The sequence below is a fragment of the Panthera leo genome, chromosome D1 (genome assembly GCF_018350215.1).
Source record: "Panthera leo isolate Ple1 chromosome D1, P.leo_Ple1_pat1.1, whole genome shotgun sequence".
Taxonomy (NCBI): Eukaryota; Metazoa; Chordata; class Mammalia; order Carnivora; family Felidae; genus Panthera; species Panthera leo.
The window spans coordinates 108654159-108672905 of record NC_056688.1 but is presented as its reverse complement, the minus strand read 5'-3'; the positions used below and the strand labels follow the sequence as shown (position 1 = coordinate 108672905).

The 18747-nt window shown below is 49.9% G+C and overlaps 2 protein-coding genes across 9 annotated transcripts; one reads left to right on the top strand and one right to left on the bottom strand.

Annotated features, from left to right (window-relative positions):
• Nucleotides 1-606: 606 nt before the first annotated feature.
• CFL1 (cofilin 1) lies at nt 607-4165 on the top strand. 2 transcript variants are annotated; one of them, XM_042905748.1, is made up of 4 exons: nt 607-697; nt 2629-2936; nt 3214-3290; nt 3506-4165. In XM_042905748.1, the coding sequence occupies exons 1-4, from the start codon at nt 695-697 to the stop codon at nt 3616-3618; spliced, it is 501 nt and encodes a 166-aa protein (XP_042761682.1). In that variant the 5' UTR covers nt 607-694; the 3' UTR covers nt 3619-4165. The 2 variants fall into 2 exon arrangements, with proteins under 2 accessions (XP_042761682.1, XP_042761681.1); XM_042905747.1 differs by lacking the exon at nt 607-697 and adding an exon at nt 1563-1661.
• A 900-nt stretch (nt 4166-5065) lies between these two features.
• On the bottom strand, nt 5066-18438 carry SNX32 (sorting nexin 32). Of its 7 annotated transcripts, XM_042905746.1 has the most exons (13): nt 18283-18438; nt 9314-9418; nt 8812-8922; nt 8544-8665; nt 8243-8366; nt 7979-8083; nt 7679-7784; nt 7436-7511; nt 7134-7173; nt 6305-6391; nt 6032-6191; nt 5866-5951; nt 5066-5530 (listed from the first exon to the last, which is right to left on the bottom strand). In XM_042905746.1, the coding sequence occupies exons 1-13, from the start codon at nt 18316-18318 to the stop codon at nt 5477-5479; spliced, it is 1212 nt and encodes a 403-aa protein (XP_042761680.1). In that variant the 5' UTR covers nt 18319-18438; the 3' UTR covers nt 5066-5476. The 7 variants fall into 7 exon arrangements, with proteins under 7 accessions (XP_042761680.1, XP_042761677.1, XP_042761678.1 ...); XM_042905743.1 differs by lacking the exons at nt 9314-9418; nt 18283-18438 and having other exon boundaries at nt 7979-8366; nt 8812-9075; XM_042905744.1 differs by lacking the exons at nt 9314-9418; nt 18283-18438 and having other exon boundaries at nt 5066-5331; nt 7979-8366; nt 8812-9075.
• Nucleotides 18439-18747: the final 309 nt, after the last annotated feature.

Sequence of the window (18747 nt, the reverse complement as noted above, 5' to 3'; positions counted from 1 at the left end):
ATTTTTAAAGACTTCCTTGTAGCCTTTCCCTGGTGGTTTTTTTTTTTTTTCTTGTTCTAATTTAATCGAAGTTGCAGATAGCCTTTTCTCAGTATGCAAGTGGCTTTGCACATGAAGGGTGCTCAAGAAATTTTTTATTGAAGACGCCTTACACTTTCTATTCTCCTTGCTCTAGGACTGGATTCCAGGTCAATGAATAAGTTGCTTCAATTCAGAAAAGCAAAATTTTCAGACCAGAAAGTGCCAAGATGGATCTTAGGAAACAGTTTCGCTGCGGATAAAGAGCGGCGAGGTCGACGACTCATTTTCGGGTCCCATTACCTAGAGCCGGGGCCCTTTGCTCAGCTGAGCGTTTCCTGGAAAATTGGGCCAATGGGCGCGCTCTCCGTGCCATGGCCCCGCCCCTCGTGGCTGCCTCGGACTACGTTTCCCAGCATGCAATGTGGCGCTGGGAGGCCTGCTGGCGAAAAAGACTCCGTTACCCAGCGAGCCCGAGAACGGCGCAGGACCCTTGGACTTCACTTCCCGTCGGCCCGTGGGGAGGGCGCCGGAAGCCCGCCCCGCCCCTCATTGTGCGGCTCATACTAAACGGAAGGGGCCGGGAGAGGCCGCGTTCAGTCGGATCCCGGCAGCAGCTGCAGCGGCTCTCGTCTTTTCTGACTCTCCTTGCTATCTCCCTTTCGCTTCCGGAAACATGGTGAGCAGCAGGCCATGGCGACTGAGGGGTGGTGGCTGCGAGTCGGTCTGCGCGCGGGGGAGGGAAAGGGGGAGCGACGTCGGCACCCCCTCCCCCAGCGCCCCGGGCGGGATGAGGGTCTCGGACCGAGGGGCGGGCGGCGTTGGGACGCGCGTGCGCGCCCGCGGGCGCTGGGGAGGGCTGCCTCGGACGACGCTCGCGCGCCCCCTGGACTCCCTTCCCCTCCCCCACCGCGCTGGTGCGCTCGCGCGGACACCGACTGTGGGGGAGGGGTCCGTGGCGCGCGCGCGCCCGCCCCTCGCGGAGGAGCCGGGGACGCGCGCCGAGGCAAGTCGGTTCACGGGGGCGCGCGTTCGATAGGAGCATGCGGCATCGGAACTCGGCCCGGGGGGCGGCGAAGGAAAAGCGCGCGAGCGGTCTTGGCGCGCGCACCCCACCCAAGGGCTGTTCCTGTCTCCGCGTCACCCTCCCTCGACTGGTGGGTCTGTCTCGAGAGCAGGTGGCAAGGATGTCTGCACCCAGGAGGGGCGGGGGCGTTGGGCCAATGGAGATGCGAGGGCGTCGGGGTCCAGGCACTGGCGATTGGAATTAGGGGCTTGCACCGCGCGACACGGAGCCGCGGGTTTGCACCGCGGAGATCACCGTTCTGATCCGTAGCGAGGGAGCCCACAAAGCGATCAGGGTTGTGTGCTCCGTACATCCGGCAGAGGCTGGAACGGCGCAGTCGGCCGGCGCGTGCGCATACGCTCAGGCCCCTCCGCTGGGCCCGAAGCCCTGGACCAGCGGGGCCTTCGGCTCTCCCGGATGGGGCCTGAGGGTGGAGCCGAGTTTGGGGAAGTGACCCAGGCGGGCACCGCCCGGAAACCACCCCGCCCGCCCCATGTTCGGCCCCAGGGCTACGAGAACTGAAGGTTGTGTAACTTGCCCAAGGCTCCAGCCGGCAGCGGACGGGGCTGATACGCCGGTCGGTAAAAGCGATTCCTTGGGGTTGAGGCCCTGGGGGTGCTACTGCCTCCGGGCACAGCTTTCTCGCCCGGACCGGCCGGGCCCTGGCGAGCACTTTTCTCCGCCTACTCCGGAAGCGGCGGAGTCACGTGGCCGGCTTCTGCAGTTCCGGGAGTGGGGGGCACAGCTGATTTCACTGTGGGCGGTAGACCCTCTCTTGTTGAGGGTGTCCCCCAGGATGGCTCAAAATAGACGTTTAAGAAGCTTTCGGGGTCCGTGGGCACTTGGGTTTGGCCTGCTAACTTCTATCAGCGATCTTGGGGTCCTGCATTTTTCCGGGAGGACAGGGAGGTTATGGGGCAGGGCCTTAATTAGGGATTGTGATTTCTGCTTTGGTTGAAGAAGACCTCGGCAAGAAAGAGGATGGTTTGTGTAACAACTGCATTGAGTAGTTCTGAAAGACTTAGTGAGGGTTGTTGAACTCATTGGTGTCTCACCTACCATTGTGGTTCTGTTTGCAGAAGAGATGGCTATCTACGACTTGAGTACCTGGGTTCCCTTTCCCTATGTGTGAAGTTTTGAGTCAGCACTTTTATCCAGGAACTGAAATTGAGTACTTTAAGAAACGAGTCAGTAGCTTGTGGGTTCTTTTAATTCTGGGCTCACATCAAAGCCAAGGTTCTGCTCTTCACACGTCTGCAGTTTCTAGGCTGTAAGATGTTCGGTGGGGGAGGATGATGTTGAATTCGATGATTAGAGGTCTCTCCTGTGATTGCCATTCTGGGGTTGTGTCCTGTCTAGTTCTTGGACAGTGGCTTGGGTGGGAAAATGGTGACATTTATCTTGGGAAGGGGGTTGATGAGCTCTTGGGGTTGAGGACCGTATTTGTTGGCATCTATGCAGATCTCCTAAGATTGCGAAGAAGGGACTTTACAGGGAGTCCCAGAAATCTTTCATTTGTAAAGTATATGTGGCTCATTCTCCAGGCCTCTGGTGTGGCAGTCTCTGATGGTGTCATCAAAGTGTTCAATGACATGAAGGTTCGTAAGTCCTCAACACCAGAGGAGGTGAAGAAGCGCAAGAAGGCGGTACTCTTCTGCCTGAGTGAGGACAAGAAGAACATCATCCTGGAGGAGGGCAAGGAGATCCTGGTGGGTGATGTGGGCCAGACTGTAGACGACCCCTACGCCACCTTTGTCAAGATGCTGCCAGACAAGGACTGCCGCTATGCCCTCTATGATGCCACCTACGAGACCAAGGAGAGCAAGAAGGAGGACCTGGTGTTTATCTTCTGGTGAGACCCTCATGCAGGCACTCCCTCCTGTCACCTGCCCCAGCCCTGCCCCACTCTTCCTTCTCAGTATTGAACCTCTGTGGCTCCTGGTTAACCCAGAGGTGTGTGTTTGGGGGGAGGGTGTTGGAACGAAACACTGGTCAGAGAGGAACTTGATAAAAGCTTGAAAGCTGAGGACCAGTTCAGGGGGTTCTTGAGGTCCTCTCCCACTTGAGGGCACTTGCTAGACTCCAAGAGGGAATTTTGTCGCATGTTCTCTGACTCTCTTTCCCTCCAGGGCACCTGAATGTGCACCCCTCAAGAGCAAAATGATTTATGCCAGCTCCAAGGACGCCATCAAGAAGAAGCTGACGGGTAAGGGCCGGCATTGGTGCCATGTGCCTCTTCGCTCAGGCTTTGGCTGCAGGTGGGGGGTGGATGGCATGGTATACAAGATACCTCCCCCCCCCTCCCCTGCCTGCTGGAACGTAACCTTGTCCCTACCATCTGTTCTGATTGGCTCCTTCCCAGCCCCGACTTCCCCTCCCCCAGTGCATCCTGCTCACAGATGCTCTCATTCTTCCTCACAGGGATCAAGCATGAATTACAAGCAAACTGCTACGAGGAGGTCAAGGACCGCTGCACCCTGGCCGAGAAACTGGGGGGCAGCGCCGTCATCTCCCTGGAGGGCAAGCCTTTGTGAGCCCCCTCCAGCCCCCTGCCTGGAGCATCTGGCAGCCCCAGACCTGCCCGTGGGGGTTGCAGGCTGCCCCCTTCCTGCCAGACCGGAGGGGCTGGGGGGATCCCAGCAGGGGGAGGGCCATCCCTTCGCCCCAGTTGCCAAACAGCCCCCTCACCCCCTGGACCTTCCTCCTCCCTCCATCCCTGACGGTTCTGGCGTTCCCAAACTGCTTTTGATCTTCTGATTCCTCTTGGGTTGAAGCAGACCAAGTTCCCCCCAGGCACCCCAGTTTGGGGGGGGCCTGTATTTTTTTTAACGATGCCCCAATTCCCCACCTGTTCCTCCCTTTTCCCATGCTGCCAACTTCTAACCGCAATAGTGACTCTGTGCTTGTCTGTTTAGTTCTGTGTATAAATGGAATGTTGTGGAGATGACCCCTCCTCGCGCCGCTGGTTCCCCTCCCTTTTGCCCCTGGTCTTCGCCACTCATGGAGGCGGGACCAGTAAGGGACCTTCAATTAAAAAAAAAACAAACACACACACGACAATAAAAAGGCTCACTAACGGGATGTTTGTTTCAGGGTTGGGGCCCCAGGGACCTTGGGGCTGGGGGGAGGTGTGCTGAGATAATGAGCAGCATCTCTTTTCTATACCAGAGCTCCACCCACCCCCTCCTCACTTGGCCCCAGCAACTGGCAGAGCCCCCTCTGACACTCCTAGGTGGTGCCGCAGCTGGTGCCAAACTGGCTGTTGAGGTGGCTGAGCCAGGGTGCACCTGCTGCCAGTCACAGGAGTCCCTTGAGCAGAAGGGGCTTCGCGCCTGAGCTCTTAAGCCCATAGCATTTCCACGGGTGGGTCCCTGGTCGCTGAGACCCGTTCCCTGACTCCCCGCTCAGTCCTGCCTAATGGAGGCTCTGAGCTTGCAAGTTACAAATTGCCTCTTGAGCTGTTGAGTCTGTCTGTGAGGTTTTCTTTGGTTTTTCTCTACCTTCTTTCATGGATGGCTGATTCATCTGTGAGGGCTGGGTGCAGTGGCTGCTGTGAGTCAGAAGCCAAGTTAAGCCTTTGGCCTCCTGCAGATGTGACTGAAGTCCAGGGTGGGGCCAAGCCAGGTAGAGCCCAGGACTTCAGACCCAAGTGTCTTGGGTCCCACCTCCCTGTGTTTAATCAAGAGGGTGTTGGCTGTGGCCCTGAGCCTTCTGCCAATATTGCTGCTGGCTCTCCAACCTGTACTTTGGGTTTTCACCTGCCTAGGAGGTAAAAGTACCCTAGAAGTTGTACCCTAAGGGTGTGGATGCAGGATTATAGTTCCCCACTCCCAGTCACCTGAACTGGAGGGGAAAAAGCCTCTTGGTGTTAAAGCTGGTCCCTTAGTTCCTTGGAGCTTGCCAGTATCCAAGAGGGAAGCAGGAAGGAGTAGTTACCTTTGAGGACACTGGGGGGGTTACCCAGGGTCTGGTCTCCATGGTACCCTGGTGAATCTGGGCCCTGGAGCTGTGGGAAGTGAGGACAAACAGGCCTCCTTGTAGCAAGAACCAAGTTCTTTATTTGTGAACAGGATGGGGACAAATGAACTCTGGGGGTGGGGTGGGGGACAAGGTGTGGGGGCTGCCCCTTGGTCCCCAGGAGAGGAGGGAGGTCCAGGTCCCAGGCCTCCCCAAAGTTGGGGTTCTGCTTACCTGTGACCAAGGATGGTACTCATGCTGCCCTATCTTCCTTTCGTAGGACCTGACACCTTTGGGTGGGAGTAGGGCTTGGGCTTGCCCTTGCCCTGGGAGGTCATGGGGCCTGGCTAGTGGCTGCTGTGGGGGTGACATCTTGTTGGGGTGAGAAGGGGGGGCTCTTGCCACTAAAAGGCCCCAGAGCAGGCTCTGGCTGCTCTAAGGCTCCCCCTTGAGCGCGACAAGGGTGTTCCGGAGAAGGAGGGTGCTGGCCTGCATAGGAGAGAGGTCCTTGATGCCCCCCACCCCCCACCCCCTGCCACCCTGCTCCCTGCTTCAGGGTGCTCCTCTTCCCACACCTCCTGTCCCTTCCGTCCTTGCATTCTTATTCTCAGCAATAACGGCCACCATTTGTTGAGGGCTTACTGCTGATGGTGGTAAGGGAAGGGGTCCTGGCGCAAGAGGAAACCTGGCCCTGAACCTCAACTGGGGCTGCTCAAGGTCCACCTCCCCCTTGACACATACTTGCAAGCATTTGGTAAGAATCTAGAGGTCTGGGAGTGGATGGCAGAGGGACAGCAAGACGGCACGGAGGCTGGAGGGCTTACCTTGGCGTGTTTGAGCTCCAGCTCTGCCAACTCGATGAGGTTCTTGCGGAAGGAGGACACACGGCGGGACTTGAAATCCATGAGCTCTGGGGAGGAGGGGGGAGAAGTGGGGACCCTGGCAGGGAAGGCTGCCCAGCGGCAGGGGTTGCGGAGCCACGGGGTTTACCCTGCTTGGCCGAGTCAGAGAGGCGTTCGAAGCGTCGGCAGCACAGTTGCTGGTTGCTCTCCGCGGTCCGCACCTCCCGGTTCCTAGTACGCGCCTTGTCCAGTGCCTTGTTGGCGTTCTCGTAGTCGGCCAGCGCCCGCAGCCGCCGGTACAGCAGGTCCTGGGGTCAGCAGGGGCACGGGATCACTGGTGCCCACGGCCTCGCCTGCTTGCCCTCCCCTGTTGTTCCTGCTGTTCTCCAGCCCCGAGGTTTGCTCCGGGGCCGCGTCTCACCTTGGCCGCCTGTGAGTCTCGCATGTAGTATCTCAGCATGTCTGACAGCTTGAGGTCCTCGTCAGAGGCCACTCGGCCTTCCAGCTTCTGAATCAGGAAGTTTGGAGGCTGGGGAGGGAGCTTACAGAGGGGCAGCTAAGGGCTGGGGTACTGCTGCTCATCTTAATATCAGAGAGTCCCTGGATAACCGCTCTAGGTCAAACCCTGATATTCAGGGGAGCAGGCCAAGGAAAACCACTAGAGTGGCATCTCATCTGGATCTTGGGAAGGAATTAGACAACAGCCAAAGGCGCTGCAGGTGTGCAAGCCTAGTATGTGTTCATGAGTTTAGTGGGGGCACTTGGACGGTGGTGGTTGGATCCTGAAAGGCCTAAAATGCAAGCTAAGAACTTCGGGCTTTGTATTTGGGGCAGTTTCTGGAAGCGGCGTGGTCACTGAAGGGCCTTGAGCAGGGAAGAGATGTGATCCAACACGTTTTAGAAAGACTGGCACGCTGCGGTGACTCTTGGAGAAGGGGAAGTGTGTGTCTGGGGCAGGATGTTGGCGATGCAGTGCAGCCTGCTAGAGGCACGTGGCGCATCCTTGTAAATGCCTTGGCAACCCTGGTGCCCACCCCCTCCCCTAACACCACACACACGCACTTGAGGCTGGATCCCTGTCCCCACTCCCCCTCAATAGGGTTTAACTAACGGTGAGTCCAGGGTACCGCTGGGTCCAAGTCATCACTGAACATTCCAAAATGACCCTGGAGCTTTCTCCATTTTCAGGACTCTTTTGTCCCCTGCAAAGGATCGTTGGGTGCCCTTCCAATACAGGAAGCAGTACTCACCCTTAGTCGTTCAAAGAGTTCTGCCAATTTGAGGAAGCTCCTAGGAGGCAGTGGGGAAGAGTTAGGGCAGAGATCTTGAGGGGGTGTTGCTTAAAGCCTCCCACCTTAAAGCCTCCCTTAGCACTCGCACCCCCCACCCCGCCCTTGGGGAAATCTCCCTCACTTCTCCCAAATCCCAGCAGGAAGGAACTTCTGCACCTCCCACCTACAGCCCATAGTAGGTTTCCACAGTGACCCCTAGTGGGTAGACACAGTATTACAGGTATAAAGAGAGGGCAGGAGGGGTGAGAGGGAGTCCTCACGTCTTTAGCTGGTTGACCTCCTGTGTTCCCAGACTGCTCAGTGCAGCAGAGATAGGGATATAATCATCTGCCAGGCCTGTTGGGGAACAACCCTCCATCAGAGTCCCTTGGTCTGCACATCAAGCCCCACCCCTGGTGTTTGTGGTCATAGTGAGACCCAGGGCATTCTCTTCTCTCCCTGCAGGGAGTAGGAATGCCGGGGAGAGGGGGCGGAGAACCCAGAATCCCTTGGGCCCTGCATACACTTGTGGGACTGCATGACACGGTCTGCCCGCAGGCAGGCATCCCGGATCCGGGTGTGGTACTCCAGCAGGAAGGTCCTCTCATGCTCAAAGAAGTCATCCACCTCCTAAGGGAGCCAGACAGGAGCCACTTATACTGAGTCAGCAGGAGCACGGCACCCATGGACATGCAAGGGTAGCACAATCTCCTTCTAGGCCATGCCCCCACCGGTGGTTTCCCTCCCACAGCCACCCTAGGCCTCAATCTTTGCTGTGGACTTGAGGCCCTGGGTGGAATCTGCAGAGGGCCCCCACGGGTCACCTTGAGCCCTGACATGCTGGTGATGAGGGCTTCATCTGCAGACTTCACAATATTCCTCAGAAATCCCCCAAGGAGCTCCTTCCTGTTCTTTCCTCGGACACTGAGCTGAAGCACACATGGGGAGAGTGTGATGTTGGGGAGGGCATTTGCACTTCCCACCCCAGGCACATGCCACTTGTGGAGCTGATGAGACAGAGGCTTGAGCCCACCTAGCATCGTGCCCCCTGCCCCCGAGGGTGACCCCAGTGCTCTGGCCCAGCTCACATCCTGGCCGTATTCCAAAAAGACAAAGAAGTTGTGGTCTCGACGCAGGGTGGGGTGGGCCGCCAGGCGTTGCAGAAAGACCTCATGCATTGCAACTGTCTTCTTGAAGATTGCCAGGTACTCCCTGCAGAAAATGGCAGGAAGCTCAAGGCCCTGCGAGGCTCTGCTAGGTCTCCTGCCCCTCAGAAGCCCTGGGGTCAGAGGTCAGGGTCTCCATCCACAGGTGATGAAATCCTAGGACTCTCAGGAAGGGGGTGGGCCTGGGGCTCCATCATAGACAAGGAAAGGCCGTAATACTCACGCTTCCAGCTCCTGCTTCATTTTGGCAAACTCTTCCCGCGTGATGGAGCTATCCCCCTCACCCAACTTCTGCAGCTTTTCCCTCGAAGCCTCAAAGTCTGGCCTTGGAGGGGCTGGGGGGATCTGCTCAAAGGAGGGACAGAGCTGGGAGGTTCTCTCATTGCTGAGAAGGCCATCCCCAGCACGGGGAAGTGTGGCCCGGTCTTCTATCCCCATCCAAGCACCCAGGCCTGCCCCTCACAACCCCAGCCCGCCCTGCCCCTCCTCACAATGAGGCCGGCGTACTCCTCATTTTCCACGTAGGCATCATGGAGCCAGATGAACTCCTCGTGCTGCCGCACAACTGAGAATTCCGTTTGGGCGAAGTGAGGGAGGCAGCTCTGGAAGCCGAGAAGCCTGTCTGAGGTGTCTCTCCTCCCCTCCCAAACCCTGCACCCATCAGGCATCCTGGGCACCCACTTTTGGGCTTCCCCAATCCCACATCCCAGGTGAGGCCCAAGGTGGGCCTTGGTGGCTTAGCCGTCCATGATTTCACTCAGGATGATGGACGGGGGAGGGTTAGGACTTGGGGCCAGAGGCAAACGGCCAGCTGGAGACTAGGCGAGATGCTTGCTTTCTCAGAGGGGCAGGGGGCAGGGGCCAGGTTGAGGAACAGGGCCCGGAGTCTCTGTTGGCATCTGCCCACCACCCCCTGGGGCAAGCAAAGGCTGGGGGCAGCAGGCTCCTCAGGCAGGCATCCGAACTGCCCTCTTGCTCCCCTGGCAGCCTCACCTTGGTTTGAACAGTGAATTTCACCTTGTCCCGCTCACTCACTGCATCAGAGATCTCCACCTGTAAGGAGCTGTCTCCCTGCGGGTCCACTGATATGGAGGAGGGCTGCCGGGGAGGGGAGGTTTCGGACATGACTGACCACAGCCCCTTACCCGCATCCTCACCTCTGACTTCAGGTCCTCCTGCAAAGCCCACCTCAGCAGCACTGCTTCTCCAATGCCCTGGGGTCACCAGCTACCCCTAGAGGGATCCTGATGAGTCACTGCTCGGGGCTTTACAATTACTACAACGCTTTCCCACACTTCCAACCTCAGAAGCAGCCAGAATGCTCCCCATTTCATAGATACGGAAGCAGACCACCAGAGAGGTGAAATAACTTTTCTGAAATCACACAGCCGCAAAGTGGCAGGACCGGATGTGAACCCAGTTTCTCAATTCCAGACCCCCAAACCCTTTCTTAGCTACCAGCTTACCTCTTCCCCAGCTGGTTACTTCAGGTACCCTTTCATCAGGGCCTAAAGAGAGTTAGATAAGATGTTCTCGCCCCCTTTTGAGGGGTTCCTGAGACCATTCACCGCTTTTAGTCCCAAGAGGCATTGGCTTGTGGGCAAAGCGGGTGCATTTCTCTAAGGGAAAAGATCCGCGAGGCATGAAACTACGAGTTCATTCTTGCACTGAGCTTTTCAACACACATTTATTGAACACCTACTATGTCTACACCACTGTGCCAAGTGAAGGGGAAGAGGCCATTCTACCTTCAAGAATTGCTCGCCAGTATATATACATATATGTATGTGTGTGTGTATATATATATATATACACACACATATATATACATGTGTGTATATATATATACACATACATATATGTATATATATACACATATATGTATATATATATATATACACACACACATACATATATATGTATATATATGTGTGTGTGTGTGTGTGTATATATATATGTATATATATAAACTGGCACCTTCCCACCTCTCGCATCCAGGGGTCTCACTCTCTCCTCTCACAGGCTTGGGCACATATTTGGTACATACTATGGACGACTGACTTTTACCACCCTAGATTATTTTGCCCTGGCCTTAAACTTCACATAAATGAAGTAGACACCATTGTTTCCACGTTCCTTCATGAGATCCATCTATGTTGTTGAGTGCAGTAGTAACTCTTTCACTGCTGTGTAGTATTCCATATGAAAATATCAGAGTTTATGTATCTATTCTCCTGTGAGTAAGGCTTCCATGAACAGTCTCGCGTATGTCTTTTGAGGAACCTAAGTACTCATTTCTGCTGGGTATGAGAATTGTTTGGTCACAGGGTAGGCGTGTGTTTATTAAATGCTCTCACAGATACTGCCAGTTTTTCAAGGTGATCGTGCAAATTTATACTCCTGCCAGCACTGTTTGGAAGTTCCAGTCGGACAACACCCCTGCCAATACTTAGAGCTGTTAGTCCTTTTTATATTAGCTATACTGGTGGAGGTATGATAATCGTGCATTGTGGTTTTAACCTGTATTTCCTGATGAGGAATGATGATGAACATCATTTTATGTACCTATTGGCCATTTGGACATCTTTTGTCAAGTGCCTATTCAAGTCTTTTGCTTCGTCCCTACCCTCTTCTTTTAAAAATCAGATTGTCGGGGCGCCTGGGTGGCTTGGTCGGTTAAGCGTCCGACTTCGGCTCAGGTCATGATCTCACGGTCCGTGAGTTCGAGCCCCGCGTCGGGCTCTGTGCTGACAGCTCAGAGCCTGGAGCCTGTTCCAGATTCTGTGTCTCCCTCTCTCTCTGTTCCTCCCCTGTTCATGCGCTGTCTCTCTCTGTCTCAAAAATGAATAAACGTTAAAAAAAAATTAAAAAAAAATCAGATTGTCTTTTTTTAATTATTAATTTGTAGGAACTCTTTATATACTCTGGAGACAAGCCCTTTGTCAGTTATATGTGTTGTCAATATCTCCTATTCTTTGGTTTCCTTTTTACTCTCTTAATGGCTTATAATTCTACGAGCTCCAATATGTCAGTCTTTTCTTTTATGATTAAGGGTTTTTGTGTACCCTTGAAGAGACTTTTGCCTACCCTCAGGTCATAAAGATAAAGATATTCTCCTATTTTTTCTTCTTCTAGAAATTAATAGTTTTAGCTTTTAAATTTATGTCTATGATCCACTTTCAATTCATTTTGTATACAGTGTAAGGTATGGGTTGTGACTCATTTTTGCCATATAAATAGCCAGCCACTTTAGCACTATTTGTTTAAAAAAAGACTATTTTGGGGCGCCTGGGTGGCTCAGTTGGTTAAGCGTCCGACTTCGGCTCAGGTCATGATCTCGCGGTCCGTGAGTTCGAGCCCCTCGTCGGGCTCTGTGCTGACAGCTCAGAGCCTGGAGCCCGTTTCGGATTCTGTGTCTCCCTCTCTCTCTGCCCCTCCCCTGTTCATGCTCTGTCTCTCTCTGTCTCAAAAATAAATAAACGTCAAAAAAATTAAAAAAAAAATAAAAAAAGACTATTTTTTTAAGTTTATTTAAGTAATCTCTACACCCAACATGGGGCTTGGACTCATGACCTTGAGATCAAGAGCTGCATGCTCTTCTGATTGTGCCAGTCAGGCGGCCTAAAAAGACTATCTTTTGATTGATTTGCTTTGGTGCACATCTTGGTAGAAAATAAATGGACTTCATAAATGTTATCAGTTCTGTACTCTACATGTCTGTACTTCTGATATCATACTGCCTTGATGATTGTAATTGACAGACAAATTTGAAATCAAACAGAATTTACTTTGTTCATTTTCTAAATCATTTTGGCTATTATAGGTCTTTGCATTTATGTATAAATTGTAGAACCAGCTTTGTTAATTTCCACCCAAAAAACCTGCTGGGATTTTGATCGAGATTAAATTGAATCTATAGATCAATTTGGGAAGGATATACATTTTTGCAATGTTGATTCTTCCAATCCATCAACATGAAATGGCCTTCCAATTATTTAGGTCTTCTTTAATTTTTCTCAGTAATGTTTTGGAGTGTTCTCTGTAAAGGTTTTGCACATCTTTGGTTAGATTCATTCCTAGGTATTTTATGATTTATTATTTTTTTACATTTTAAAATAGTTATTTGTTTTTGAGAGACAGTAACACAGAGCATGAGCAGGGGAGGGGCAGAGAGAAGGAGACACAGGATCTGAGGCAGGTTCCAGGCTCTGAGCTGTCAGCACAGAGCCCAACACGGGACTTGAACTCACGAACCGTGAGATCATGACCTGAGCCAAAGTTGGAGGCTTAACTGACTGATCCACCCAGGTGCCCCATGATTTTTTATTATTGTTGCTATTCTAAATGCGATTTTTAAAAATTTCATTTCCTAATTATTTGTTGCTAGTATGTAGAAAGACACAATTGATTTTTATATACTTTGTGTCCAAAAACCTTGCTAAATTTACATACTACTTTTAATAGCTTGTAGATTATTTTGGATTTCGTCCCTATACAAGCCTACGATATAAAATAATGATAGTTTTAGTTTTTCCTTTCCAACCTTTATACCTTTTCTTACTTTTTCTTGCCTTATTGCACTTGCTAGAACCTCTAGTACAACGCAGAAGTGGTGACATGGTGAAAAAGGAAATCCTTGACTTGTTTCTGATCTCAGAGGGAATGCATTCAAAATGTAAGCCTGAAGACGTTTTCAGATACCCTATCAGATCAGTGAGACTCCCTTCTATGCCTAGTTTGGTAAGAGTGTTGATTTTTATCAATGTTTCCTCCCTTTATTGAGATATCATATGGGTTCTCCTGTTATTCTGTGTATGTGCTTAATTTCACTGATTAATTTTCAATTATTAAGCCACCCTGCATTCCTGGAATAAAGCCTTCATCATGAAGTATTATGTTTTTATATATTGCTTATTCAACTTGATAATATTTTGTGATTTTTCCATTTATGTTCACAAGAGATGTTAACCTATATTTTTCCTTTCTTTTAATGATTTCAACAGGTATTTTTGTGTGTGCGTGGTAAAATACACATAACACAAAAGATTCATTTTGACCATTTTTAAGCAGTTTATTGGTATTAAGTATATTCACAGTGTTGTGCAACCATCACTACCACCCGCCTCCTCTTGACAGGTTTTTGTAACAAGGTTATGTTATTCTTCTAAAATAAGTTGGAATTGTGCCTTCTATTTCTGCTTTTGGAATAATTTATATAAGAATGGTATTAGTTTTTCTTTAATGTTTCAAAAGAATTCACATGTGAAATGATATGAGCTTAGAGAGGTATTTTTGAACACTTTTAAATGATAGATTTACTTCCTATAATAGACATAGGACTATTCAGATTTTAATGTTTATTATTTTTGAAGGAGAGAGAGAGAGAGAGAGAGAGAGAGAGAGAGAGAGAGAGAGAAGGAATGCAAGTGGAGGAGGGGCAGAGAGCAAGAAGGGACACAGAATCTGAAACAGGCTCCAGGCTCTGAGCTGTCAGCACAGAGCCCAACACAGGGCTCAAACTCAGGAATGAGTGAGATCATGACCTGAGCCAAAATCAGATGCTTAACTGACTAAGCCACCCAGGTACCCCAGGGACTATTCAGACTTTCTAATTTTGGTTTCAGGTTTGGTAAGTTGCACTTTTCAAGTAGTTTGTCCATTTTATTTAAATTCTCTCATTTGTTGGCATAAAGTTGTTCTTAAAAACTCTTAACTATCTTTTTAATGTCTGAAACATCTCTATCAATGTGCACTTTATCACTCTGGTTTTGGTAATTAATATTTTCTCTGTTCCTTCCTCTCAGTCTCCCTCTTGCTCTGTCTCTATTAGTCTTGCTACAAGTTTATCAATTTTTTTAGTTTATTTATTTATTTATTTAGACAGAGAGAGACGGGGGAGAGAGAGATTGTGGGATTCTATCTCACGTTTGAATCTCATGAACCATTAGATCATGACCTGAACCAAAATCAAGAGTCAAACGCTTAACCGACTGAGCCACCCAGGCACCCCAGAAGTTTATCATTAAAAAAAAAAAAGTTTAGGGGCGCGTGGGTGGCTCGGTTGGTTAAGCGTCCGACTTCGGCTCAGGTCATGATCTCACGGTCCGTGAGTTCGAGCCCCACGTCGGGCTCTGTGCTGACAGCTCAGAGCCTGGAGCCTGTTTCAGATTCTGTGTCTCCCTCTCTCTCTGCCCCTCCCCTGTTCATGCTCTGTCTCTGTCTCAAAAATAAATAAACGTTAAAAAATTTTTTAAAAAGTTTGTTTATTTATTTATTGTGTGTGTGTGAGAGAGAGCATGAAGAGGGAAGGGGCAGAGAGAGAGAGGGAAAGAGAGAGAATCCCAAGTAGGCTCTGCACTGTCAGTGTGGAGCCTGAGGTGGGGTTTGAACTCACAATCTATGAGATTGTGACTTGAGCCGTAACCAAGAATTGGACACTTAACCGACTGACCCACCCAGGCGCTCCTGGAAGTGTATCAGTTTATATTAGTATTTTCAAAAAACTATTTTTGGCATTATTGAGTTTCTATATTTGTATATTTATCATCTATTAGTTGATTTCTGCTCTTTATTATTTCCTTCCTTTTTCTTTCTTGGGGTTTCAATTGCTCTTCTCTCTCTAGTTTCTTGAGATTGAAATTTAGGTCATTGACTTTTCAACCTTTATTCTTTTCTAAAATATGCATTTGGCGGTATAAATTTCCCTCTGGATACTGCTTTAGCTATATCTCATGAGTTTTGATATATCATATTTTCAAGACAATTTCTTTAAAAAACTAATGTTAATTATAATTTCTTCTTTGACCTGTGAATTATTTAGAAGCATGATGCTTACTTTCCAAATATTTTGAAATCTTTTTGATTCTTTAATCCTACTGGGACAGAGATCTCATTCTGTATGATTTCAATGTTTCAAATCTTGTTGATACTTGCTTTACAGCCAAACGTATAATGTATTTTGGTAAATGTTTCAAGTGCACTTGAGAAGAATTGTTTTCTGCAGTTGTTGGGTACAGAGCTCTACATAAACCAATTAGATCAAGTAGATTAATCATGGTATTTTAAAGCCTCAAATCCTTACATATTTTTTTTTTGTTTTTTTGTTCTAACACTTGAGAGAGTTGTGTTAAACCTATAATTGTAATTGTGGGTTTGTCTATTTCTCCTCTTAATTCAATAATCTTTTACTTTGCATATTTTGAAATGATGTTATTAGTTGCATATAAATTTAGGACTGTTTTATCTTCCTGTTGACTTGACTCCTTAATCATTATAAAATGTCCCTCTTTATTTCTACTAATACTTTTTGTCTTAGAATCTACTTTGTCTGAAATTAATATAGCCATGCCAGCATTCTTTTGGTTAGCATTCTTTTTGTATCCTTATAAAGTATGTCTTTTTTAACTGAATATAGTTGTCTTTAAAAAGTCCAGTCTGGGGTGGCTGGGTAGCTCAGTTAGTTGAGCATCTGATTATTGATTTCAGCTCAGGTTATGATCACAGGGTCTTGGGATTGAGCCCCGCATTGGGCTCTGTAATGAACGTGGAGCCTGCTTGGGATTCTCTCTCTCTCTCTCTGTCTCTCTCTCTCCCGCTCCCCCACTCATGCTCTCTCTATAAATAAATAAATAAATAAATAAACAAACAAATAAATAAATAAATAAATGTTTTAAATGTTTGTTATTTTGAGACAGACAGAATGTGAGTGGGGGAGGGACAGAGAGAAAGGGAAATACAGAATCCAAAGCAGGCTCCAGCCACAGGGCCAGATGAGGGGCTCAAACCCATGGACCATGAGATCATGACTTTGGCTGAAGTTGGCTGCTTAACTGACTGAGCCATCTATGCACCCCAATAAATAAATAAACAAACGAATAAAAAAATATCCAATCTGAAAAAAATCCAATCTGAATTTTTTAATTTTAATGTTTATTTATTTTTGAAGGAGAGACAGAGCATGAGTGGGAGGGGGGGGGCTGAGAGAGAGACAGAAGGGGGGAGGGGCAAGAGAGAGGGAGAGAGAGAATCCCAAGCAGGCTCTGCGCTGTCAGCATAGAGCCCAATGTGGGGCTTGATCCCACAATACTGAAATCATGACCTGAGCTGAAATCAAGTCAGGCGCTTAACCCACTGAGACATCCAGGTGCCTCTGATTTTTTTTTAAAGTAACCTACGGCACCTGCGTGGCTCAGTCGCTCAAATTTCCACCTTGGGCTCAGGTCATGATCTCACAGTTCGTGGGCTCAAGCCCTGCATTGCGCTCTGTGCTGACAGCTCAGAGCCTGGAACCTGCTTCAGATCCTGTATCTCCCTCTCTCTCTCTGCCCCTCCCCTGCTCTCTCTCTCTCAAAAATAAATAAACATAAAGTAACCTTACACCCAAGGTAGGGTGCAAACTCACAACCCCGAGATCAAGAGTCACATGCTCTACCGATTAAGCCAGCCAGGCACCCCCTGAATATGTTTTTAATGGAGTGTTTGGTCTATTCATAATTATTGTAATTACTGATATAGGCTACTAACTTGCTATCTTGCCTTTTGGGTGGGGTTTTTTCGTTTTTTTTTTTTTTTTTTTTGGCTCATCTATTTTTTGTTCCTTTATCCTTTCTTTCTTGCCTTCTGTTCGATTAGTCAAGTATTTTTGCATTATTTCATTTTATCTTCTATTATATATTTTTTTAATTTTTTTTAACATTTATTTATTTTTGAGACAGAGAGAGAGGGAGACACAGAACTGGAAGCAGGCTCCAGGCTCTGAGCCATCAGCCCAGAGTCCGACGCGGGGCTCGAACTCATGGACCGTGAGATGGTGACCTGAGCTGAAGTCGGACGCTTAACCGACTGAGCCACCCAGGCGCCCCTCTTCTATTATATTTTTATTTACATCTTCATTTAGTATTCTTTTCGTCTCTGTTTAAAGGAGAATCTTAGAGAAGGCAATGCTTACTCTAGAGGACATGATCTAATAGAGGACATTCAGAGAGTCTGGCACTTACAAAGTTTGAGGATGCACCCATCAGTTTGATAGCCCAGTACACATCCCATATAATAACAGTTATAACAACAACAATAACAATAGCTAACACTTATACTTGAGCTTCCTATATGCCAGGCACTGATCTAAGCGTCTTACACATATTAATTAATTTAACCATGAATACGAACATAGATAAACACTGAAACACATATTTTCTCCTCCATACTTTGTCTCTCTCAGGCCTTCTCACCTCTACGAACTCCACTTGAACCCCACTCCTCACCTTCTGGCTTCGACAACATCCCCAGGGCAGGCTCCTTTTGTGTCCAACTGCGATCCCCCCAACACATACAGTCTGGCTCAGTGGCACAATGGGCCCCTAAGTCTCCTGTATCCCCCCTGCTGCCTTAGTATCTCTGTTCTAACCTGTACTGTTTGGTAACTGCTTGAGGGAGAGGGGACTTCAAGGATGGACCACAGCTACTCCATCCTTGTCCTCCATGCACATACCTCCAACTCTCAAAAGTGTGCACCCCCGTGAGCCCAAGGATGCTCAACAACTATTTGTTGAACGAAATCAGGAGGAAAGGGTGAAGAATTCATGATCTTATGTTATAGGAACACGAATACACAAGTGAAGCCATTAGTGTTGAACCAGATTCCTTCCTGGGCAAAGAAGTGTACTCCATTCCCCTCTCAATCCCTAACATCCCTCCTTCCTCTCCTTCCCCGGTAAGCCAGAACCTGGGGAGGGAGGAGAGGAGTGGCAGTGCCGGTCCCTTTCCACCTGGCAGGGCAAAGGTAAACCCTGCCTCCTTTGGCCCCACGCAGGTGCCACAGACGCGCCCCACCCCCTTGCTCAGGTCTCTCCTCTAGCTCACGCGTGCGCGCGAACACACGCACACACGCCCCACTCCCTGATTGGGCATCATTGGGTATCATGGAGTGAGGTGGAGGTTGGGAGGGGATTTGCATTTTCCTTTACCTTGTTCTCCTTCCCAGCCTCTTGACGCCCTTCCATCACCCTCCTTCGTGGCCGCAGCACACAACTATTCCGCGGCTGGCCACTGTCCGCGCGCTCCCGCAGCTTCGTCCCCGATAACTCGCCGGTTGCGCGGGACTCGATCAGCTGACGGAGACACGTTCCCCTCCCTGCCCGGAGTCACCTGGAGTCAGGCGTGCTTCCCACCCGTCCCCTAGCAGCCGCGCCTTTTGATTGGGTGTCAGGTTCACCGTGAGCGACATCATTGGCTGCAACGCCTGTCGTTCCTGTGCTTGGCCCCAGCTTTTAAGGGGGCAGCGCGGGACCGAGAGGGCCGGGAATCGGCGACGGCTGGGGGGCCGGGGTCGGGGGTCCTGGGGTTGCAGACGCCTCGTGCCACGTCAGTCCCCGCCCCCAGGCTGGCAGTGAGCCGCGCGCCGCAGCTCCGGGCCGCGGCGCCAACCGCCT